General features: G+C 41.7%; 2 protein-coding genes across 4 annotated transcripts in view; both read left to right on the forward strand.

Moving 5' to 3' along the window:
- The first annotated feature begins 2,154 nt into the window (after positions 1-2,154).
- On the forward strand, positions 2,155-19,091 carry uckl1b (uridine-cytidine kinase 1-like 1b). Of its 3 annotated transcripts, none has more exons than XM_080468879.1 (15): positions 2,155-2,254; positions 7,568-7,761; positions 8,535-8,641; positions 9,751-9,921; positions 10,990-11,061; positions 11,398-11,587; positions 11,748-11,809; positions 13,848-13,864; positions 15,463-15,561; positions 15,660-15,753; positions 16,177-16,239; positions 16,383-16,505; positions 17,119-17,226; positions 17,340-17,496; positions 17,740-19,091. In XM_080468879.1, exons 1-15 carry the CDS (start codon positions 2,217-2,219, stop codon positions 17,817-17,819), a joined length of 1,575 nt encoding a protein of 524 aa, XP_080325005.1. In that variant the 5' UTR covers positions 2,155-2,216; the 3' UTR covers positions 17,820-19,091. The 3 variants fall into 3 exon arrangements, with proteins under 3 accessions (XP_080325005.1, XP_080325004.1, XP_080325003.1); XM_080468878.1 differs by lacking the exon at positions 2,155-2,254 and adding an exon at positions 4,804-5,157; XM_080468877.1 differs by lacking the exons at positions 2,155-2,254; positions 13,848-13,864 and adding exons at positions 4,961-5,157; positions 14,893-14,912.
- A 2,263-nt stretch (positions 19,092-21,354) lies between these two features.
- Positions 21,355-25,936, forward strand: part of zbtb46 (zinc finger and BTB domain containing 46) — a gene marked incomplete at its 3' end in the record, with an annotated part of 82,211 nt that continues 77,629 nt past the window's right edge. The window contains exon 1 of the mRNA XM_080468865.1: positions 21,355-21,391. Coding sequence (XP_080324991.1) covers positions 21,367-21,391 — 25 coding nt within the window. The 5' untranslated portion in view covers positions 21,355-21,366. The remainder of the gene's footprint in view (positions 21,392-25,936) is intronic.

Here is a 25,936-nt window from a genome sequence, read left to right on the forward strand (position 1 = left end):
AGGCTCAAGTGTCTTCCCTTTGTCAACAATGTAATTCACTGAATCAAGGTTAATCCTTAGGAATCCCCTTAGACAGCCTATGAATTCTACCATTTTATTTGGACAACAGTGGTTCGTTTTGTATGCTACCTATTTCAAAAAGCAGGAGACGGCATCCGGCTATGCTGTCGGAGCCGCGGTGGTGAAACTATGGAGAGTTTTAAGACATGATGTTGTAGCTTATAACTGTTTATGATATATAGGTTACAGAGAAGATGAGACTAATGATGTATTAAAGATTTCCATACCTGAAATTAAGCTGTGTAGTACCTAACATTGGAGGAATCAACACCTCCTTTGAGTCTGAACTGTTACAACTTTTCTCCCAAACTTGTTGTATTACCTGTGCATTAGTATCCCTAAACTAATTAATAAAGGTTTGTTGACTACACCTGTGTCGTTTCTGTCCGTTTTTATGGTTTTATTATTTACAGTACAGACACAGTTAAAGAAATTGTGTTTAAAATCCAAATAATGTGCAACTCATTTCAGTCCGATATATTTGATATTAGTACATTGACATCGAAATAATGCTATACTCATGTTTATGTTGAATTTTTCATCAGTACAATGATATAAATAAATGCCAGTTTGTAATAGGCAGTTCATGGGAAAGACAAACGGATGTCACAAATATCTGTACTAGCAATTCAGACAATATTAGTGTGTTGAATTGAATACTGAGCATCAGTAATTGCCTTTTCTTCAGATTTTCTGACCATCTTTCTTAGCATCTATCTATCTACTGCTTAATCAAACTCAGGCTTTAGGCGTTTTAGCAGATACCAGTTGTGGGCAAAGGCAAGACACACCAGGTCCATCACAATCACTGTCATACACTCGCATTCACACCTACAGCAAATCTTAGATTATAATTGACCTCAAGCACATGTTTTTGGACATGTCAAAATATGAGCCCTCTGAAATAGCACATTTGGGCTCCTCTAAATTCAGACTAATTTTGAAAGGAAATTCCCTGTTGTTATAAACCCATTTCATGTAAGATTGATAGAACACGACTTCAGGATGTCACTCACAAAGTCCCAGCCAAATCTGATATGTTTCAAAATAAAAGCACTTTGAAAATTGGAATTTGACCAAACATTAAAACATGATATTGCCTGATTTTTGAGTTGGATTAACTCCAAAGTTTCTAGTTATCATAAAGTCATTTTATATCACAGTGATTATAGACCATCCCAGGATGTCACTCAGTTAATATTAAGGTTTTCTGATGCATCATTTCAAAATGAATTTATTGGAAAATTGGATTATGACCAAACACTCAACATATTGCCATATTTCAAGTTGGATCTATGTTGGTGTTCATGCAAAACCTTCCTGACCACCAGGTTTTAAAACATCGCTGTGGAACTTTAACCACACATCAAATTCAATAATCATATTTCTATAGCTTAACATGATGCACTCTGTTGATCGTTTTGATACTAGAATGGTCCAAATTTGATAAAAAGTGTGGGTGAAGAAGTGAGCAAAAAAAAAGACGCCATTTTCAGCTTTTGGGCACATGTACACTTTTAGTATACACGTTCACACCTAGTTACTATGCCACACACGATTTCATCAAGTCTCTAGGTGAAATAGCTGAAAGTGTAGACAACCAGTTAGAACAAGTTTCATGAAGCTGTATTAAAGAGATATAGTCAGTCTTTATCGTTCCCTACTATGCAGGCATCATCCTGACCTACCACTGTACAGCGTTATTCATCTCAATATTTTGTATTTTATAATAAAATGAGTGCCTCCCACGTGTTATGTTAACATTTTTATCAATTCAAATTTTTTTTATCATTCTAAGAGAGAAAAAAAATTCACAGTTGAAATATTTGTTGTTTATGCTCCGGTGTAACAAATATAAATAACATAGATAAAATGACTTTGCAGTGATGAAACACGTGGCCCGTTGAACCTCAGCCATTACCACTTTAGGGCAAGGCCCACTATCCCCACGATACAGTACACTCTCCCATCTGTCAATCAGAAAAATTAAACCTGTGCATTGTTGGTCTTGTAGTTCCACGGAGCTCATGTAACATACAATACGGGCTGCTGAGCGACTACATCTCCCATGATGCTCCGCGTTCCGCTGAACTCCACATCTGATTGTCAACAGAGTAGCAACGTCTGCGGCTAGCATAGAAGAAAGACGCTCAAAGATGGACAGCGAGGAGAAAACTTCCTCTGTCACTACCAGGTAGAACACCAAGACCTTAAACTGTTATTTTGGTATTTCTTGAATACAAGAAGAACACCATTTATGGCGTGTGTTTTCGGTGGAGCATCTTTACACGACCTGTCGCACTATATGTCCATTAAAGTAACACGTATCCGCGATGGCAGCCACGAATTTATTATCTGTAATTGTTGATTTATTGTAGTTTTCCCCATAGATGAATACCATTTCTGCCAGCTAGCTGTTAAGAGATGTCTTTACATTACACTAGACATCATAGCTCTCATCTGAGGTTGGGGAGTAACACACTAAAATAAGGGTTTTAAAAAGCCTTTAGCTGATTTAGTATGTCATACTTGTGATGGGTGTAAGAAGAAAGAACCCCACAGCTCTCACAAAACAGAATAAATACACTGTACAGTAATAAAGCTGTTATTAAGCAAAGCAAAGTCAAACATGTTTGTACAGTTCGAATAAAGTGCTCATGTATAACACTTGTCCTCAAATTAAATAGGTTTTAAATGCGGATATTTCATTTAAACCACTAATACTGAATGTGGCATGAAGTCCACGTGCCAGGCTGTCATATAATGACCCTGTTGAGGTTCTCCATCAGATCAGATCAGCAGATTAAATTCGTCTTACGCCACAAGAGGGAGCTACACCCACGTAGAGTATTTTTAACTCTTCCAGACAGGACATTTAAAATGACCTTTACATCTACTATACATCTCACTAACAATCCTGGGAAAATAGAAACGGAACAACACTGAAACTACTTTTTAATGACTTGTGCTTGCTAGAATTGTGTTGGACAACTAGACATACACACATCATTTCTGAAGGTGAATTTGAGATATTTTTACAGTAAAGCATCACAAACTACAGTTCAGTCAAGGGCAGTGACCACAATCTTTACAGTCTAATATTTGGCAGGAGTATTTATATTTGCACTTTTGTTCCAGATATTTGATCCACTCTATACATGGTGTATTCACTTACATAATTTTGCCCTAGTTTTTAAAAAAAGAACTGAGCATTTGGGTCACACTGACATATTTTCTTCTGAAAAGGACACAACCTCCATTTTTCACCCAGTGCCTTTAGGTTGTCTCAATATTGAAGCTTCAAAGCATCAATTCGAAATGGTCTCACCTGACATGTAGAGTTTTTATCATGTTTTCACAGTATTATTTTTACTAAGCTGAAAGTTTAAACCCTGCTGTGCTTCCCTGTGGCTGCGGCGAGCTGCTCGGATGTTTGGCATAGCAGCGAGTGCAGGCTTCTTGTTTCGATGGGGCTTCCTTACTGTGCAGCTGTCTTCTGACAGCCGTTTAAAGACACCGAGACAGTCGCAGCTTCAGATCGGAGGAAAACAACCAATTCCCATGTGCTGATCCTCCCTGATTTGAACAAGGAAGACAAGACAAAGGAGAGCCTCAAATATTTGGATGTGTTTTTAATATTGGTTTAGATTAAATGCATTAGCACCGCTAAGAGATTTAAAAAGTGTGGCCCAGCAGTTTTGGATGTTGTGTTTTTCATGCACTTGGAAACACTTAGTCGTTAGTCTCCTCTGAACTATCTATTTGTTTTCCTGTACAAGCTGTGCCCTGGGAGGTGTGTGTGTGTGTGTGTGTGTGTGTGTGTGTGTGTGTGTGTGTGTGTGTGTGTGTGTGTGTGTGTGTGTGTGTGTGTGTGTGTGTGTGTGTGTGTGTGTGTGTGTGTGTGTGTGTGTGTGTGTGTGTGTGTGTGTGTGTGTGTGTGTGTGTGTGTGTTTAGGAGCTGTGAGTGTGTGTTGCCCTGGGCTGTTCCTCAGCCTGTCAGCTGATAGTAGAGGTAGTGTTAGGTTTCATCACGATGTTTATTCCCCCAGTCTTCACTATGAGAGAAGTCAGGGAGGGGACATTGCTGGGTGTGTATGTGTCTGTGTGAATTTGTGTGTGTGTGTGCGTGCGTGTGTGTGCGCGCGCGGCGCAGCACTTGCTGTGGCGCTGACATCCTCAGACTTGGGATCAGGCAGAGACATCACTAGTCCCTGCAGGGTAACAGCACATCACCTCCCCAATGCCCTTCCTTCTTGTTCTTCTTTCTCTCTCTTTCTCTCTCTCTCTCTCTCTCTCTCTCTCTCTCTCTCTCTCTCTCTCTCTCTCTCTCTCTCTCTCTCTCTCTCTCTCTCTCTCCCCTCCACCTCAGCCTGAGGCAGCTCTGTTGTGAATTCATTCAGCTGCATCAACATCAGAGGAGAATAATGGCTGACTGTCTTGTATTTTTTTCCCCCTGGTTTGTTGTTTGTGTCTCTGTCGCTCTCTTCTGGTGCCTCCTTCACCTCCAGCCACATATTGCGACACTGACTGTCAAAGACAGATGACCCAAGCTTGGCATGTGTGTGTGTGTGTGTGTGTGTATGTGTATGTGTGTGTGCGCCAGGAGTGAAGAGGTCTCACTCTAACCTGATGCTAATAATACCACCTAATGAACATAATCTGGAGGGGAGGTTATCCTCTTACGTTTGTTGGCTGGACGACTGAAGGGAGGAGCAGCGAGCGAGCAAAAGAGGAGGGAAAAGCAGAGTGCGCTTCCTTCACAAAGCTGCAGTGCCTTCTCTTTCACTTCTCTGAGAGAATGGAAGAAACTGAAAGCTAAACTGATGTTTAAAGTTTCGTTTCTTATCCCAGCTGGTGCCCCTTTGTATTGCCCAAACTCTTGAGTGTGTGTGTTTCTCTCTGGATGTGTTGTAACAGAGGGCAGTGCTGTTAGCTGCATATTAAGCTAAGTGTGCTGAGTGTGACTGCCAATACTGAATATACATCGTGGAAGCAGTTTAGGATTGAAGCACACATAGTTTGTTCAGCTATGAACTCTCTCCCAGCGTACTCAGGAGCGAGAATATCTGGCTGTTGGACGCTAAGATCTGATGGCAGGTAAGTGCTTTTTGTTCAATTCTTTCTTTTCTTGTTTTCTCAGGTGTGATAGTTGGGGAAAGTTTTTCTTTGAGCTTGGTTTGTTTGGAGTATTTATGTTTTTGCTGACATGCTTCGGAAGTTTTTCAGCTGTCACTGAGTAACTTATTATGTATTTACTGTACTATGTACTATGAATTGGAATGTTGAGACTGAATAGTATCTCTGTTTGTTTACAAAATGTTGTCACCCAAAGTTAAAGGATCTGATCATTTTCGTTTTGTTGAAGACAATCCAGTGAGATCAAAGAGAGCTTGAGACCTTACTTTATTTACTCCTAATAATATCCCTAAGCACCGCTGACCACCAGGCTCAAATGGTTCCTGTGTCTCCACCATCAGGTGCACTGTAACCTCTTGTCAGTTGTTTCTTCTCATGATGGACCGGGTAGGAAGTCGGTATGTTTTTCATGGGCACAGAGGAATGTATTTCCTGAACAAGTGCATGATTCAGCACTGTTAACTAAGCTAATCATTTATGGCACCCTGGTTTGGTTTGAAGTGATAACACCCCAGCTGTAGTAAACTGTGTCTCATGTGTTTCCCACTGTCCACTCCCTGACTCCTTCTGAGTGCAGGTACGGTGCGGAGATAAGAGTAATCTTTGCTCTCTATTGTTTGCTTCACTTCTGACCCTTGTGACACTCCACCTGGGGAGCTTTGCCTGTTTAAAGATGTTCTGGCTGGGATAACAGCTCAGCAGAAGATCAGAGAGGACTCTTGCACACAGTCACTCCACTACACAGCAGTTATGGCATCTGGCTTTTTACAGTCCTCACTAGGTGAAGTGTGGATGTCTCAAATAATGAAGTAAGTGTTGCTAGCAACTGTTACCTGGTGAACTTATCACTCAGGGTTTTGCTTGTAAAATAATCCATGAAGCAATCGGTTGGGACTATTGTTGAACGTATTGTTTGTGACAGTGAATTGGAGGTAATGTTTTAACCAATGACATGGAAGTAATGACTGTCGTGTTTCTGAAAGTCTAATAAACTGCAAGCTTATGTAAGAGAAAGGCTAATCAGCAATGTGTTGGACCAGTTCTTTGGGCCTGCTTTGTTCTCCGCTCTGAATCCTAATCAACCAGAACCATTAGCTGAATCTCAATGCTCCTTGCTCTTCACTTTTTCTTTGTATTGTCACAAAATTAAACGCTTGTTCCCCGGGCGAAGCATTGAGTAACCGTTCTGGCACTGTCACATCAGCTGCAAAGCTTTTACAGAAGCCCGTAGATGCAATTGAATGATGTTGAAACACAAAACATTTGCACCGGGTGTTACATAAATATCTCTGTATAGTTCCGTCTCTTGCAGGAGATGCGAATGACCATGGTGGTTAGTTAGAACCCTCTACGCAAATTCTCTTTTTGCCTTGCTTCCATGCTACCTGTTTTGAATTAGGTGGTGGTAATTTGTTTATGAGGAGCTGTCAGTGATTACACAACTTCAGAAGGTCTGCTTTAGATGGACCTTAGTTGCACAGCATATTTACAAGACTGTATTTGAGTCACCTTCTGTTTTCAATTTAAGTGAATATTTAGCTGCTTCTGGGTTTAAGTTTAGGCAAAAACTTCAAGTCCATTCAGGGAGTTCAACTAAATCAGCTTCATCCTGGAAAATCATCCATCTTGTCACATCTTATTAACAAAGAACCCACACCCCAGCTCTGTGTGACTTTCTACCACTCTTTCCCATGAGTAATTTAAATATTTGCTGACTGATGAAACTGACACCGCGCCTCAGGGTTTAGGTTTAGGAACGTCTTGATCTATTAGTTCCAGCAGTAGAAACAGACCTAGGTACATACTGTACGTACTTTGGTTCTCGCAGGTAAATGCTCCAGAAGTGGGCAAAGTTCACTGGTAGGATATGTTCAAAACAAAACATTAACCCCTGCTCAGAGGGAACCGCTGCAATCCTGGGTCAGTGTTGTTTACTGTCCATGAAGTGTTTTACACGTGCATCCCTCCAAAAAGATATTGGTGTGTTTGCATTTGGAGCCACACTGCTGAGACGCTGAATTCCTTCTGACTAGAAGAGTTTCTATAATTTGACAGTGTGCTGTAAATTACATTTGTTTCATTGTCATGTCTTCAGGTTGACTCATTGCCTTTCAACACACCACTGATGAATTGCAGTTCTACTATTTGTTGTGTTATTGTTTGTTGTCTTTCCACACACAAATCTCTAAGCAAACCTTGTTTTGCTTTTCCATTCTTAGAACATGTAATTGTTTGGAATTCGAGTGACTAAACCTCAAGAATATGTGGTTTCACTGGTTGTAGTCTCACATTATCTCAGCGATGTTTTAACCAGAAAAAGAGGACGTTTTGTGGCTCCGAACAATGTTTGTATGTGTTTGTTGACTTACAGTGGAGGTGGAGAAGGATCACTCGACCGGCTCCTCCCTTCAGTAAGCAGTGGCCTCTCAGCCAGGAAACGGACCACCAGCCAGTGTAAGTCAGAGCCTCCCCTCTTACGCACGTCCAAGAGAACCATCTACACCGCTGGTCGCCCGCCATGGTACAACGAGCATGGAACACAGTCCAAAGACGCCTTCGCCATCGGTAAGAAACTCTGACTTGTCAAAATTAATGAACCAGCACACAATTTTATTCCAGTATTATATAGTGCAAGGATCCTGTGCGTGCACAGGGTTACTTCAGGTACTCTGGTTTTCTCCTACAGTTCAACAACACATGTTTGAGCCTGATTCTGACTCTGTTTTCTGTCAGTGTGTGTGTATGTGTGTGTGTGTGTGTGTCCAGCCAGTCTCACCTACAGTCAGCTGATATTGTCTCCAGCAGTTTTCAGCTGCGAGCTCACATACCATAAGTGGGCTGTAACTACAGTCACATTGGGTCCCAAGCTTTTGCCTGTTAAGTGACAAGATAATATGTGCCCTGGCAAAACAAACGGGAACTATTAAAGTGTTTCGGTTACGAGAAACAAATTCAGTTGCATCCGTGATACAATCAGATGTAAAGAACTGAGTCTTTTGTCTTTGAGATTGAGATAAGCAGTTTGTTTTCCAGACAAAGAATTGAAAAATCTCATCTGCACCATTATTCTCATACGAACTGAGTCTAAAGCTTCATCTGCTTTGAACCGTAAAAACATGTTTTTATGTGAGAACAATCCTAAAACCCCCTGGGCACAGTCTGTGCATCTGCACTTTAAAACAGGTTTCTTCCTGGCTGATGATAATAGCCTGAAGCAGTGGAAGCGTGTGCTGTCCTGTTAAGATGGGGCAAGGTTTTGCACACCAAGTGAAAATATTTAGAAATTGTAATTAAACATCCACGTACGCATTTTTTGACTAATGAATTATCTGTGTCAGGTCTTTGTGGTGGGAGTGCCTCAGGGAAGACGACTGTAGCCAGGAAAATCATCGAGGCCTTAGATGTACCCTGGGTTGTTCTACTGTCCATGGACTCTTTTTACAAGGTACGTTTGTTCATGAATCATGTTGAATTTCTTAATGATGTGTGCCATCGCTTATCTGTTTGGTGGAGCTTCTGATTATCTGAATGTCTGTGCGTGTCTTTTGAGGTCCCTCTTATGATTGCCTCATCCTAGTTTTCATTGGCTGTTCACCTCCCGGCGACCCAGAGGAAAGGCAGAAAAGAGTGACACTAAGTGCAGCAGACAGAGTGAAAGAGAGAAAGTAGGATTACTTTTGGATCCCAGAGGGAAAGTGGGGGGACGACTGAAGAGAAAGGAGATGGATTGGATAAAATGTAAAAAAGGTTCAAACGAAGGCACAGTGACAAGAGAATTGGGGGAAAGACGAAGAACGGTGGTGGCGAGCAGTCAAGCAAAAGCCATAATTCTTGCCCCTTTTTCCCACCACCCACTCTTTGGTTACGTAATCCCGTCAGAATCTGACAGCCAAAATTCAGCGAGTGAGGAGTGGGAGGGATTTAGCAGTGACCGGTGCTTCTGTAGCCCTCAGCAAGAGCCTGTGTGTTCTCTGCATTACCACAGCTCGGCATTTACACATATTTCATCGAGAATTCGTGTGGTGTTTCACAGATAACTCATTTTCCTTCGTGGGAGCGCCTGCAACATCGGCTCATCACATTCAGCATGGAGTGGGTGAACTTAGGCGGGGGTTGCTGTTCATAAACCGCCAAATACCTTGTCTGGGGTTTCAGTGCTTGACCACCCTAAGGGCGCACGCACGCCTGCATGCACACACACAAACACACACACCACCTGGTACAAACGTCACAGTGGCGCATGATGTTCTCCTAAATTTAGGCTCCTCACTCCGACTGCTCTTCAACAGTAATCTGTGCTTAAGTGTTTTTGCACGACTGTGAATCAGAGGCTCGTAATCGAGGAGGTGCATTGATTTTATTGCAGCTAAATTGTGTATCGGTGCTCCGTTTGCCGTTTTATAGGTTTTAAGTGTAAATGTCGACGTGCGTCCGTTGCAAAGGTCAACGAAAGTGAAGCTTTCCAAAGTATTTTGCTCAGGAAATCAAGTTGCAATGAAACACAACACTGTTGCTGTGAAGACATTCTGTTGACGACATTGTGCCAATCCGCAGGTCCTGTCCCCAGAGCAGCAGGTCCTGGCCGCCAGCAACGACTATAACTTTGACCATCCTGACGCCTTCGACTTTGATTTGCTGACACACACCCTGCGCAAACTCAAACAGGGCAAGAGCGTGAAAATCCCTGTGTATGACTTCACGACTCACGGGAGGCAGAAGGAGTGGGTGAGCATGAATGCACACTGCCACACATCTGCTAATGCGTTTGTGAGTTAATGAGAGTGCGTGTCAGAGTCGCAGCATATAATCTCAGTTTCTCGATTACCTAAGAGGGTTTTTAATCTCCCTCTCTAGAGGTTCAGTCACGTTGCAAGTAGGCACGTCTCCAGATGGTCCCTGAGTTCTGTACGCTTGTTTTTATTTAGACTGTCTCTTTATTACATTTAGACTTTCGTTCATCAGTGACTCGGGTGAATTATGTTTTGTCGTCATGACTGTAAGTGCATCGCAAAAAGATAGAATAAAATCTAACTTATCAGGTTTTTCTACTCTCAATACATTTAAATAAAACATTTCTAGTCATTTTAATTTGCTTTTGTGATCATTATGGCCTCCAGTGAAGAGATGGTAAAAACGTCTGATCTTAGGAAATGTTCCTTTTTCTTTTAAAGCTCAAATAATAAAGATTCAACACCTTCAAATTAAATTTGAATGAAATTGTGATAAAACTAACATTTCCTTTTACTGCATTTTAACTAGGGATGCACCGAGACCACTTTTTTGAAGGACGGATATGAGTATAATCTTTAGTTACCTGCTGATACAAAGTACCGACATGAGTACTTAATAAATGCCATAAAGCCTCCTATACACTCTAAACACAAACAATATGCAAATGCTTATGTGTTGCCACAAACCACCTCCGTGACATCGGACTAACTCTGCTGCTCCAGATGTCTGGTGATTAAGTTGCTGGTATTGTACAAACTAGCTTTCGCCTCCTCTTGGTATTTTGGCAGATCATAGTACACTGTTCACCTTACTTTTGCCGTTCTCATTGATATTAAAGAATCTCCATACCGCGGACATTTTCTCGTGCTCTCCTGCATACCTGCAGGCGACGTTGCTGACGCATGACGTCACGTCGTACTCTCCCAAGTTGTATACTGGTCTACTCGATACTGGTATCGGTATCGGTACATCCCTGATTATAACCTGTTCAGTTCAGCTGTCCAGAATTCCGTTGGTTGTTTGTGTTGACACTCTTCAATGTGTTTTCTCCTGTGTCCACAGAAAACCGTGTATGGAGCCAGTGTCATTATCTTTGAAGGAATCATGTCGTTTGCTGATAAACAGCTCCTGCAGGTAGCTTGAGATTCATCTGGCCAATATAAAGATGTTTCTTTGACATGTGTCCGTATCCCGATTATTTAAAAGGACTTTTAAGATTAAAGTTTTCAGCTTTGTTTATATCAGAAGCTCTTATTCCTGATGATGGTCTGACAATGAAAAAGAAAATCAAAAAGAGTCGCAACAGCCACTAAATATTTTTCACGTGTTTGTCAAGATAAATGAAACACGAATTTCAACCACTGTAAACAAACTCAGTAAAACACTAAAACAGTGCTATTGAACCACATTTGGTTGAGCTTTAGTTGTGTGAATGTCTATTGCAAAGCTGTTTCCTGCTTTCCCCGTCAGCTGCTGGACATGAAGATCTTCGTGGACACAGACTCTGACATCCGGTTGGTGCGCCGGTTGAGGAGGGACATCACAGAGAGGGGCCGCGACATTGAGGGTGTCATCAAACAGTACAACAAGTTCGTGAAGCCCGCCTTCGAGCAGTACATTGAGCCCACCATGCGGCTTGCAGATATTGTGGTCCCACGTGGTGAGTGCATACTAACATATTTACATGCTCAGTATTACGTAACTCCCATGACATAGCAGCAGCACTATGGTAAATCACAGAGCACTGCACTCACGTTAAATTACAATGTCATAAATTGCACTTTATTGCGTTTATCAAGCGAGTGTCATTGTGTTTTTAGGTGGTGGAAACATGGTGGCCATCGACCTGATTGTGCAGCATGTTCACAGTCAGCTGGAAGAGGTATGAAACGTTGCATTTGCAGCTCTACATCAAAATACACACTTTAAAGTACTTTCTAGTGGATTTCCACAAGGTCCACCATCTTTGATGTTGGTGGGGAAAAAAAGAATTTAGCATCTCTACACTTGAAGTGTAATTGGTATTAAAAGTGTAGTTATATGTGGCCCTTTCTTCTACTGCATGTAATTACAAGCAACACTACTCCCTCTAGTGGTCAGGATCAATATGGCACAGCTTTTACTGGGGAGCTTAAGTGAGTTCAAATGGAAGCAAAGAAATTGGTTTATTTTCAAAATGTTGTGGTATAATTATATTTTTTTATTTATCATAAGAGGAGAGAATAGTTTGAAATTAAAAAGGTTTTTCTTTGGTTTATTAGGTACATATATAAAAAAATAAACTGCAGATTTTGACTCTAATGTACAAATTAGAAACAGTTATTGCTTCCCGTGTAAACAACCGCTCCAGGGTTCCATATCCTCAGTTTTCTTTCTTTCTGTGTCAGCAGGCTTTTTTATTTGTATGTGGTTTTTAATTAGGAGTCTAGATAAAATAACTATGCAGGTTGGCATCTTTTTTGGAGTTCTACAACAGTTTTCCTTATTGCCACATTTACAAAAGCACACTGGTGCGCCGTTTTTTTTTTTTCTCTGCATTGAACCAGTTTACATTCATTAATCTTTGAATAAAACGTTGCCTAATAATTCACACAGTCAAAATTTACATATATGTTGCCGAGTAAAAGAACAGTTTGAGCACTACTGGCTAAAGTTCTGATGGAAAAGATCACGCTACAAAGAATTTCCCTCTGAGATTAATAAAGTATTTTTATTCTACTCAATTGAAAAACAAATTACAGTTTAACTTACAACACAATACATAAACATAAGTGAAAAAGCAACATTTAAGCCTGGTCTAATGGTACTTGTTGTTACATGTACGTTAATATTTGTTGCTATATGTGCATATGTTGTATGCTTTCTATACAGCATTTAAAAAAATAGTCTTGCCGAAAGTCCAAATATTTGAGATACAGAGTTTATTTTAATTTTATTTATTTAATGGTGAGATGAGCAGATAGTCTCACTGTGTTGATGATGCATCGATTATAAGTTAATCTGGCTCTCAGCTTGCTGTAAAACCACAGTAACATCTTTAATGGAGCGATAGCTAAGTGGGTTTATTGTCTTTGGCGTTGAATTTGTTTTATGTAATTTTATGATGTTCTATTCTATTGCAGTCTAGTATTGACATTGTTTTATTATAAAGTCCTATACTACATAATAAAATGTATTGTCATTCTCCAGCTTAGTTACAGATTGCATTGCAGTGATTATTTTTATGGATTCCTAAATAGTAAAGATTCTAATAAAGACTAAAGTAAAAGCCCAATAAAGTTCATTAGCATCTTCACAGAAGTCACAACAGTAAAATGTCTCAACGGGAAAAGACCATTGAGCTTTGTATGCTGTGATTGTTGTTATTTAACACCATTCAAAGCAATGTGTGCTGGCCTGGCTGTTCCGGTACATCATATTTTATATAAAGTATTTTATAAATTGATTGAGGTTTTTTTTTTTTCTCTTCACTTATGCCAATGCTTTTCCCACAGAAAGAAAAAGCCTTGTGGACATGAGAGTTTTGAGATAGAGACATCTGTTTTTGTTGATAAAGAACCATGAGTTTGAGAGAAGAGTTGGAGCGTTGCTGCTGCCAGTTCTCACCAAAACATTTATGCTGACGTTTAGCTTTGAGCTGAATAATTTTGTGCCCCCGCCACATCCTGATGCGTTTCTTGAAATCGGTAAAGAAAAAAATTTCTCTGTAATTTAGTTTATTTGCGCATGTCGAAGTTTCACTAATCACGACTCACCAGAAGCGTATTTCCTGCACATTATCTTACATCGTAGCTGGCCTTGTGTTGTCCCCACAATACACACAAAGAAACGGTTAACACACACACTGCTGATGGACTGCTCTCCCACTCTCTCCCCCCCCCCACCCCCACCCCCTCCCAAAACCCCTCCACGGCTCACAGCGCGAGCTCAGCGTCAGGTAGAGTGGCCTTTATCATGTCTGTCACACTCTCCTCAACATCTTCTCACTGACAGGAAGTCCTGCGAAACCCACCCCCGCCTCCCTCCAATGTGCTGGCTGCCACCACACGTCACCAGGCGGCAGTCTTGTACCTGCAAACCAAATGCGGCTCGTTAACGATCAGTCCCGAGACGTTGAGACGGCACTTTGGCCCACGCCGGCATTGAATAGAGGCAAAAATCCAAAAAGCTGCTGTGCCATTTGAAACTGCACAAAGATGAGAAGTTTGGAAGTAGTGTGGCGCAGCCAGTATTTAACGTAAAGACGTTTGGGGGGGGGGTTCTTTTTTTTCCCTCCTTTTTTTCCCCCTCGCTCTACCTTTTAGAGAAATGACAGCTCGCACTCTTCCTGCCTTCTGTGTCTAAAAATACACCAATGAGTCAAGTCGCTGACCCTCCTTTCAGAGGCAGAGTGACTCTAACAGAAAGCGAGTGAGAGGAAGCTCCTCTGCAGCTATTGTTGACTATCACATACCTCAGCCACAGAGAAAGTTTCCAATACCCGACTACAAAGAGCGGAGTTTTTCCATTGAGTGTCGGCCACAGTGTGTGAGACCGAGAGAGAGAGAGACAGAGAGAGAGAGAGAGGAAGTGAGCTTGGTGTCTGACTTTAGACACAGGATGTGCCGGTGCCTGTGAGCTCAAATACCAACTTCTACTGTTCTACATCGTGAAAGAGTGACAGCCGCATGAGAGCTTGTGCACCGCCCACGCACACACACAGGTCGAACACGTAGATGTTGTAATCTGATCCCAAACTATTTTTCTCCCCGGTTCAAATCTGAGTGCCACGATATAAACAACATATATTTGTAAGAAATATTAAAGATCGCTGTCCTCAGCTGTCGCACTTTTCACCGTGTAAATATTTCCTCCATCCCTTCATCCACCTGATGTTGTGTCTCATTTTCCCTCCTCTTATCTGTTGTGTTTCGTCTTTCTGTGTCTTCTCTGTTGTTATTGTCGTCGACAAATTCTCCCCAATAGAGGAAACTTCGCTGGGATATGTGAGCAGATTTGCTATGATTTCTTTTCTTTCTTTCTTTTTTTTTTGTTTTGCATCTGGCTGATGTGTATCTCAGTGATGTTTTAGAAACTGTAGAGTCAGTTTTAGTGACTCCGTCACTGAGTCGTGTGCTTTTGAGCCCCACGCAGACTCCAGCTAACTAGATTGAAAACTAATATGTATTTGTGTACGCTTGGTGATTTATTACAAGTGGAGACTGATTACGGCAACTAACCATTGCACATGGATTTATACTAAATTGAAAAAAGATTTAATCTGTATAATATAGAAAAAAAAGATTTGTTTTCCATCATCATGGTCTCTGTTGTAGTTTTCCACTGACATACTCAGCACTGGTCCTGCGACTGCTGTCACACTGCCGTTTCTCCCTGCATGTACATCCACGTGTTTTCTCTATTCTGCGTGTCAACTCGCACACGTGTGCTCACCACAAGAGCTTGTATTCATATGCATTGTATTCATGCATCTGTCCATCTTTTCCTGTGTCTGCGGCCCTCACCCCGCGCTGCTATTTGTTGCCGTGGTTACAGGGCGGCCCTGGCTTCTGCACACCAGGCCCAGCCCCTCCCCCAGACCCTCAGCGTGCTGGAGAGCACCCCCCAAGTCAGGGGCATGCACACCATCATCAGGTAAATGTTAAGAAACCTCGTTCAGCACATTAACGTCTTTCCCACGTGAAGCTGCCGCCGTCCGGAACAACCGTGTCCTCTTTTTCCTCCTCACACAGAAACAAGGAGACCAGCCGCGACGAGTTCATCTTCTACTCCAAGAGGCTGATGCGCCTGCTGATCGAGCGGGCGCTCTCGTTTCTGCCATCACAGGTTGAAATGCTAACATGCACGGTTCATTAAGTTATTGCACGGCAGAAAGATGGTTTTAATCCTCTTTGTTTAGTAGTCTGAACCTTAAGATGCTTGAGAGGAGCGGCCCAATGAAAGCATGAGATAGACAGCTGAAGGCTAGACATGAGAGTGAGATGCAGCACAACATGTGGCCTTGAGAATCGCAGGTGAGCGTGAAAGGATAAGGACAAAAAGAAAAAGTGCTTGTATTTGCTGAACAGACCATCAGCCAGACATGAACATACTGTACTGCCGGCAACATGAGAATAGAAAGATATTAAGTCCCAACAAAGGAAAGTTTCCATACCTTAATAATGACACAAACACACACACACAGGTTTGTACTCCATCGTAGCCAGTTACACTGTGCTCACACTGTTATGATTTTTAATACTGTCTCAGGTCCACCTAGTCCAGACCCCCCAGGGAGAGGATTATGAAGGCAGGGCTTTCCACGGGAAGAGGGTGAGTGAACTCCATTTACTTCCTGCCATCTTCCCCACGCTTGTTTTTTTCATATTAAGAACTATTCAAAAGAATTTTGCCTCCACCTAAACTGATGCAATTAACCTCTGTTGGATTTTTACCCTCGTCTTTGTTGTCTTTAGATCACAGGCGTGTCCATCCTGCGAGCCGGGGAGACCATGGAGCCGGCGCTGAGGGCCGTCTGCAAAGACGTCCGCATCGGCAAAATCCTCATCCAGACCAACCAGGACACGGGAGAACCGGAGGTGCTGAACTGAATTAATGGCAGATGAGTTGTGGAGCTTACAGCATTCAGCCGCAGAACAGTTTGACTGCATTGTCCTGCACTTTCTCCCACATCCTCAATGGGAAAACTTTCACTTTTAAAACACTGATAATGTCGTACGCAGCGTTATAATTAGCCCACGAGAAGGTTTGTGTGGTTTCACACAGCCTTGTTGCTTTATCACACTTTTTTACTCTTTTGAGTAAATTCTCTGCTAAAGGAGTTTATTTGTGTGTTAGAAAAGGAAACAGAAAGATCTGGGTGCGTATCACAGATGTGGAAAGCTGTGTCAAACACATGTCCTAGATATACACCCGACATCCTCAGTAAGACCGGGTGAAAACGGGTGGTGGGATCAAACCAAAGAGCTTTTGTTTCTGCAAAAGAGTCAGAAAACTTAAATGCTCCAGTTTCTTGTATATGAAGCTACAAAAGGTTGGTCTTAATGTTATGGCCAATCGGTGTGTGCGTGTGCGTACTGAGCATTTTCTCCGAGCTCTGCCAGCTGCCACCTCCCAAAACCTTTTCAGTTCATCCGTGTCGCATGTTGCCCTTTGAGTACTAAGCCACATCCTGCCTTTACGCATTTTTAGCTGCACTACCTGCGTCTGCCCAAAGACATCGGCGAGGATCACGTGATTCTGATGGACTGCACCGTGTCCACGGGAGCTGCTGCCATGATGGCTGTACGAGTCCTGCTGGTGCGTGATCCAGTGTGTCCAGCAGGTCCACTTCAACCCAACATGACGTCCACGTGTCGTCTTGTTTTCACCGCCTCGTTTTTTTTTTTTTTGTTTTGTCTTGGACTTCTCAGGATCATGATGTTCAGGAGGACAAAATCCTTCTGGTTTCTCTGCTCATGGCTGAGATGGGGGTCCACTCTGTCGCCTACGCATTCCCGCAGGTCAAAATCATCACGACAGCCGTGGACAAGAAGGTCAACGATCTCTTTCACATCATACCTGGTATAGGTGAGTGAGGAGGAGAAACCTTTGTTTATGACATTCAGACATGCAACAGCCATCGTTCCTGCCTGTACCCACTGTATTTATTTTTTTTAATATATATTTCATCTTTTACTTCAGTTCTATACAATTATATTTACGGATTTTGAAAATTTAAATTTTCCCCTCCTATTATTAATTTCTATGTTTTTAATTTCTCTGTTCATTAAAGATTTTTACTGATTGTGTTTTTGTTTTGTTTCGCTGCAGGAAACTTTGGGGATCGATACTTTGGAACCGACGCGCCTCCTGACTGGAGCGACGAAGAGATGGATGAGCCCAGCTGCTGATGAAGATATTGACCGGGGGCGATTCAGTGCCGTAGTCTTGAGTGGACAATAAGAGGACATGGAGCGTTTGTCTGGTCGTCACCAAACACCAGTGTCCTGCAGAATCAACAGGAAACTGCACATTTAGAACAAGTTTATTTAATCCTGTGGAAACTGCTTCTGAAACTTTTTTTTTTTTAATTTGTACATTATGTTACAAAATGGACTTGTTTTATTTTTGTGCCTAAAAGGTGACAATCTTTTGAAATGCTTTGAGGAGATTTCTCTTGCCTTAAGCCGTGTACTGTGGAACGACACAATTGAATGTGAATTTGCGCAAGAAAAAGAAGAAGGGGTTAAAAAAAGAAAAGTCAAGCTTTTAAGGTTATTTTTTAACACATACCTTCCTTACAACTTTCACAAAAAAAAAAGTAAAATCGGAACATGAACTCGAATTGCTCAACTTCCATCGCCATGAGCGCTTTCTGAAGGACCATTCAGTTGGAAAATGTGTAGGTGTATCTGTCTTTTTTTTTTTTTTTTTTTAGCTCCCCGGTTCAGCCTTTTTTCTTCACTGTGGATGCTGACCTAACCAGTTGAAGAGGATGTTGAAAACCATTTTACATTATACAGCTTTAAAGTATGTACTTGGTGGTGTGTATTTATGCAGAATGTTCCTCATTTGCATATTTTTTTACTATGGATGGACCTGAGTACGCAGCAGCCAAGTCGCATATCGTTTTGTCGCTTAGAAAATGGGTCATCTGCATTTAACAAACACGGATCAAGTGTTTATCTCAGCTGTGCTTGACATGATTCTTCTGAATGTGTGCCTATTTAATACCGAACATAAGTTTTCATGTTCTCCCTGTGTGTGTGTGTGTGTGTGTGTGTGTGTGTGTGTGTGTGTGTGTGTGTGTGTGTGTGTGTGTGTGTGTGTGTGTGTGTGTGTGTGTGTGGGGGTGTGTGTGTGTGTGAGAGAGCGCGAGTGTGTTTCAACCCTGATTGGGTAAAAAATAAAAGATGGACTTGTATTTTCAATGAACTGAAGGAGACGTTGCTTGTACGGTTTAATTATGTTCATCTTCTCAAAGTTCACCGATTATCATAATTTTTGATTCCTTGTATTTTACAGTACCATTCATATTTCACAAGTATTTTTGTGAGGAAACAAACAAAGCTTCGTATTTTTTTGAACGGCTGCCGATCGTGTTTCTCCCGATGTTTTGGGCTTTGCTTACCTGCATGTCTTTCAAATGTTTAATAAAAGTGCAATATGGATTTTAAATTATCATTTGAGTTCCGTCAAACTTCTTTTCACTCTTACATTCAGGCATCTTCCACCCAAATATTCCTCAAAGTCATTAACTTGTCAGCATGTCTGAATAAAGCACTTCCTTTTTTTTTTTTTTACTTCTTATTTTAAGCATTTGAAGACAAAGACACATTAGCTTCTCAGTGAACATGAACAGGAAGGATGTTGTGGTTGTCCTCTTCTCATGGAAAGTAACCTTGGTATCTTCCATCACTTTCCATAATTATCACTCTGACAGCTGTCAAGACATCAGTCATGGTAAAGCGTGATTGACAAGCATTTCATGAGCCTGATGGACAATTACAATGCGGTGGCCTCTCGGGCTGATATTGACGCACCAGGCCTGGTTTTCTTGCGGGAGGAGGTGTGAGAAGGACAGTCAAAAGACACGTGAGAGCTAAGAATATCGTCTACATCTGCATTCTTCTGCTCATCAATATGCAGCTGTCACAGATTCAAAGGCTTTTATTTTGTCTGGCTTGTTTGATTAAAAAAGAAAAATGTCCTGAGTTAATGTGCTCAAACGGTCTCATGTTTGCAACAAACTGGAAAAAAAATAAATCCTAAAAAAACATTTGTTTTGCTAAAAGAAGTTTGATATTTAATGACAAAAAAAAAAAAGAAAAAAAAAAAAGCATGAAACTATCTCAGCTGTCCGTGAATGGAGCAGTGAGTGGAAAGTTTACCACCAGCACTGACAAACAGGAAGGTGCTGTGTGTGTGTGTGTGTGTGTGTGTGTGTGTGTGTGTGTGTGTGTGTGTGTGTGTGTGTGTGTGTGTGTGTGTGTGTGTGTGTGTGTGTGTGTGTGTGTGTGTGTGTGTGTGTGTGTGTGTGTGTGTGTGTGTGTGTGTAAGCATGTTTCATCCCCATTGGTACGCGCACACAGTAACAGCTCGATGAGGAGTGGCCGTTATAATCCAGCGAGCTGCTTCTGCGTCGCCCTCATGTCACCTGCATTCCCCTCCAGGTTGCTGTGCGCCTCCTCCACCTCCTCTGGGCCTCCGTCTGCTGCGTCTCTACATGATGTCTGCCATGTGGGTAAGCACAGAAACACACTTCACAAAACTTCACTGCATTCCTCCGTTATGGCAATTCCTGTTGAGGAAACATGGAGAGTAACTTATGTTTGTTTTTTGTTTTTTTCTAATGGTTGTTTTGTTGGGTTAATGTGCAATCTGGTTTTTGAGCGTGCCTGGATTACCAACGTGAAGAGATGGTGTGAGCAGGCCAGGCACAGAGCAGCAGGCTTAATGCAGAGCTGAGGATGAATTATTCAGACCAGGGAGTATTTCTGAATCATGTGAAGAGGGTTTAGATTAGTCTGTTGAAGAGGGTAAAGTATTGTCTTTGCCCCTCTCAGCCTCCATCTCCTCCTGCATCTGTGGAGTTTATCACGAGAGGAACATTCTCTCAGACCGGACCGTCCCTGTAAAGCCGGGCCGGTGGTGGTTTAGATGTTTGGAGTGTGAGATGCCGTTTGTGCATTAAGCTCTGTTGGCTGAGTGTTTAATTGACCTCTGAGTGGTTTCAGTGCAAGTGAACGAACAACATATCTGCATATATTTCGCTTTGAAGTTCTCCCACAGAAAATGAGTCCGATGTGTTCGGTCATCACAGTTTGCCACGAGATGAAAACCAAACCACGTGTCCCCCTTCAAATATAAACACCTGTTACATATTTTAATGGCGTTAAAAACACAAATCATGTGAACAGAAATGAGAAAAAAAAAAGTGGCAGTACTCGAGAAAAGTTTTTGATGCGTCATTGTAACTTAGAATTATTTAAGGACAGAATCTCACGTTGAGATCAAATCTGAGCAGATGATTTGATGTTTTCTGGGTTATGGGATTTAAAAAAACAAAAAAAAACAAAGGTCCTGTGAATGAGTGTGAATAGCAGTGTTTACAGTGTTTACATTTTTCTCTCCTCGTGAGTCAAATTACCAAAGAATTTTGGGTTTTATAGTTGATGGGAGGATGAATTATTGAAGTATTACTTGTAAATACTGTATTACAGTTGCAGGGACCTCAAGCTGTTCTTTTTGTTAGAAGCCTTAAAAACAATGTCCATGTCCTTCACAATAATCAAAGTTGCACCAGCAGGCAGCTGCATACTGTCCATTGTTTAACTAGTTCTTCTAATACTTACACACAGAGCTTTCCCCCCTCGGCGTGGACGCCATGGCTCCAGCAGCGGCCTGAACCCGACTTTAACTCCTGAGTGGTTCTTTCGAGGACTGTCCAACCTGAGAATGGTGATTTCAGGCTCAATCTCAGGTTTGTCAGCCCATGAAACGCTACCTCACGCCGGCAGAGTTTGTGGAGGAACACAAACAGTATTCAGAAATATCTCACAACCGCCTGCCTTTTATTGAACTGTCTCCCACTAATCTTTCTAAAGTTTGAACATTTACTGTTTCTGACCCGCAGTGGTCATTTCAAAGACTTTTTTTTTTTTTATTTTTTTTTATTAAAAGGTCAACAGTTTCTTCTAACCGACCTGCAGTTTGACCAGTAGAGGGAGCAATGCACACATTTACCAGGAACTCCAGGCTGACTGTGGAAATTACTTTAATAATCTAGATTTTAATCTCAAACCTATAACGCCCCAATCACCTTTTCAGTAATTAAAGTTTTAATGTCCTGAATAATAGTAGCTGCAATCGGGTTCATGAATCTTGAAAATCTTTGGATAATAATATCTGACAGCTGCTTTGAAATTATGGTTGTATTTCACTATTCATTTGCAGATGCAGTATCCAGATAAATGTTGAATTTAGAAATAATTCAAACACTGTCTATCTGAACAGTTGCTCTCACGAAGCAGCTGCAGGTTTATGTCTTATTTGAAGAAATTTGTGGTTAGAATAAATCAAGGTGAATAATGTAGTATACGGCATAATATACACTAATTGGTGAATAATGGTTGTTATGAATACACTGGGAAAATGTCTGCGTGCTGTTGAATGTGAAGACTCAACAACTCCACTAAGTGTTAAACAATTTCCCCAAATTCTGTTAAAAAAAAAAAAGAAGAAAAGAATAAACAGCAAAATGTGTTTTGGGTGTGCGTTCGTGATATATTTATATTTCATTTATTTTCAGAAAAACATGTTTGTACAGTGTGCAGCAGGAATCGGCTTGAAGGGTTAAAATGATGACCATTTTTACAAGCAAGCTGAAATAACACAACATTTGGTGATTTTGTTCGATTTTTTTCTCTTCTTTTTTTTTTTTTCCTCCAGTTTTTGGTTGTTTGTTCAGATATGTAGTTTAACACTTATCGAGCCATTTTACATACAAGTGATTTTATCTGTAGGAGATAAAGAGTCTCTGTGACAAAATATACAGTTTCTCATATCAAACACAGATCATATCAATTGTTTGAAAGTGTATTTGGAGATTTTTTAATAAGCTATACTTTTTAGTTTTTCCCTAAACGAAGAGGCTCTACTGTGTAGCGCGTGCGGTTGTGGGAAGATTTAACACTTCAGGTACATTTTATTCTGCAGAAATCCCTCGCCTGAAAGCCTCTGCATGCCTGTGCTTCATGTTTTCTGGGCTGTTGAATACATCAGAATTATTTCAAATTAATCTTCTGTGGAAACGGTGAGCTTTCAGCCGCAGGAAAACATTTCAGTAATTTTCCTCTTCGGAAGTCATTTCTGTAGAGTGGCATGTCAATACGTAAATGGAGGAAAAGCAATATTTGTTTGTTTTTTTAGTAATATTTTGACCTGTTACTGTGATTAATCTGTATCCTAATCTGTAACTCACAAAAATGAAAAGGGAAAAAACTTTCATACGTCTGATTTGTCCAAACTGCCATTTTTGATGAGAGTCAAGATTAATGTGGTTTTAAATCTCACTGGATGTAAACTGTCACACCTCGTACAGTAATTACAATACAAAAGAGAAGAGATGCAAGTCTTTGTGGGGGTTTGTTTGTATTTTTTCTCTGCCTCTCGTCTGCTTTGCAATAATCGGATCAGGACAATTGTGTCCCAACCAAATGTGTTCACGCTCGCATTGTGTTGCCCTTGTGTAAACCGATTTTACAAACCGTCCGTTCGGAGCAAAATGGGGGCATACAAAATGAGCCGGAGGAGTGTGTGACCCCCACCGACCTTTCTTTCATTTGGGTTAAAGGTCAGATTGGGATGCAGGTCTCTGTGGAGAGATTAAACCCGGTCACCAAGGAAACATTATGTGCAGCCGGGATGACAGGGGTCACACCGGTGAACTCTGACACTATATTATATTACACAATGACTTTTATCTCAAGAAGCAAAGTGTGCTTATTTTTGTCATCAGTCTGAGGTCACTTTTATCATTGTCATTTGAATAATAAAAAAAAAAAGAATGAATTGAAGAATAACTACGGCCCTTGTTGGATTTATTGTTTTATTGTTTGAATACAACAGCAAACGTTTGTGTGTGTGCATGTGTGTGCATGTGTGTGTGTGTGTGTGTGTGTATCCATCTTTTACTCACATTGTGAATATATGATTTTGACACATTATGGAGAAGTATCCTCAGAATGGAAATTCTTATATTTTGAACCGATAATATGTTTAAAAGTTAGATTATTGGCAGAGTTGGGCAACTTGTAGCTGTGATTCCAGTCATAGTAAGTCTGTTGTGCACATGTACGCAAGTGAACGTAAAGTCCTTTAAACTGATGGGAATATGACCGTGAGTGTGTATTTGTGTATTAACTAAAATGTGGATACCTGATTTTGAAGTTTGTTGGGATCCTTTTGGAATATGATGAAAAAGATGATCAATTATATGAATGGTATAACTTATTATGTCATGAGGTAATTTACTGCTAAATTCAGCGTTAAGCAGATAATGGCTCCACCTCAGGTTAGAAAATGTTTAGTGTGCAGAAAATGAATGTAAGTGGATGCGAAGTTCCTCAAACTGATGGAAACATGACCGTGCGTGTATGTGTGTGTGTGTGTGTGTGTGTGTGTGTGTGTGTGTGTGTGTGTGTGTGTGTGTGTGTGTGTGTGTGTGTGTGTGTGTGTGTGTGTGTGTGTGTGTGTGTGTGTGTGTGTGTGTGTGTGTGTGTGTGTGTGTGTGTTGTTTCTGTTTTCATGCTTGCACTCCCAGCTATAACCTTCATTGCCCCACAGCGTTTGTATGTGTGAGTCAGCTGAGCGGGGTTGAAGGGTTTGAGCCATGTTGCCTGTGGTCATTTGGCTGGAAATGAACGCGTGCGCGCACTGAAAAGCCAGAACATGGTGGCCAAGTGTGAGCCGAGCTGGCTGGCGTACAGCTCAGTCTGAGGGTCTGCGAGGAGGTCCGGGTCAGCCCGTGTCACGCACAGAGAAGAGAGTTTGCACATCACTCCGAATTATTTCTGAAAAAAAGAAGAAAAAAAAAAGAAAAAGAAAAGTTGATCGCATAATTTGTTGTTGCTCTAAATTTCTCCGCGTATTTTCACCGCCTGTGAAAGGACGGGAAAATTCTTGTAAGCTAAAGATTTTTATTCCAGACATTAAAAAAAACCCCAAAAAAACCCAAACAAACTCATTTCACGTAAATCCTTTTCATAACATCCAAGTCGTCCAGTTTTAGATTGATGACATTTTCGGTTACCCGCTCTCTAAACGCAGATGGATTTTTCAAACACACTGACAGCGAGTCTTTGAAAAAGTGGCTCCACTCTCATCTGCTGTATAATTACAACGTATCTCGGAACAGCTAATAGCAGCAACAAACTGATCTTTTGAATAGATTACCTGAATCAAGCAATTTTCAAGTTTCTGCCAGATGATATTCATATTGTTCTGTAGCTTTGTGGAATTTAACAGTGTGCATAGTGTAGGAGGGAAGTCAGTCTGAGAAAGCGAGGTGCGCTCTGGAAAGCGCTCCGCAGTAGTGTAAAGATCATGCAATTTGTAAGGGCATCCGCATTGTACTTGTTGGAGCAATTTTATTCTGCAAACTGGAGATGAACAATCTGAGTGTTTTGTTTGAGCATGAAAACCAATCGAGGTGCAGTCGGTGGATGTGACCGTCTCTGATGATCCGTGTCAACTGACCGTCCATCATCGATGTGTGTCGTACACGTACGTGTGTGTGTGTGTGTGTGTGTTTGAGGGTTTGAAGGTGTGGTGGGAGTCATGAGCTGAGGTCAGTTAGTTCCAACCTCGAGGAGAGCGCGGCGGCGGCCTTGAAACAGTGTGGGGGAGGTTCACTTCCCCTTTCCCTGCCTCACGGCTTCCTGTGAACGCAGTAACCGTTAACCACACCCTCCTCCTCCTCCTCTTCTGCCCCCCCCCCCCCCCCCCCCCCCCCCCCCCACACACACACACACACACGCCAAGAAAACCTTCCACTGATACATACTGTACCAACTCTCCCCACTCTCTCCTTTACGCCTCCGGCCAATAAACACACAAAGATACGGCAACAATAGTTTCCTCATCCGTCCACGTGCTTCTTTCTCTCCACCCTGACAACCGCCTCCCTCTCCTCCACCTTGCTCCAGCCCTGACCCCCACACCGGCTAATTATTAAGATAAGTTAGCACGACCGCACGTGGCCGCGCTCGAGCCGCCGTGGCCGCGCAGGTGGGGTTTTCACACTTGTGATGCAGCGACAGAGACGAGATGAACGACCAGGTGCGTCTCATCCAGCCACATTGTAAAGACCCCGTGTGCGCTTAGCAACAGCTGAGTCACCAGTGGAAGACGCCAGCGAGCTGATTCCCCGACACTCACCGTTATTAAGAGAGATTAAACTTATTGTTTTGTTTTTTTTCCTCGGTGATTCAATGAGAGTAATACAGGCACAACGGGGACGCAGCCT

The sequence above is a fragment of the Lipophrys pholis genome (genome assembly GCF_963383615.2).
Source record: "Lipophrys pholis genome assembly, chromosome: 8".
In the NCBI taxonomy this organism is placed as follows: Eukaryota; Metazoa; Chordata; class Actinopteri; order Blenniiformes; family Blenniidae; genus Lipophrys; species Lipophrys pholis.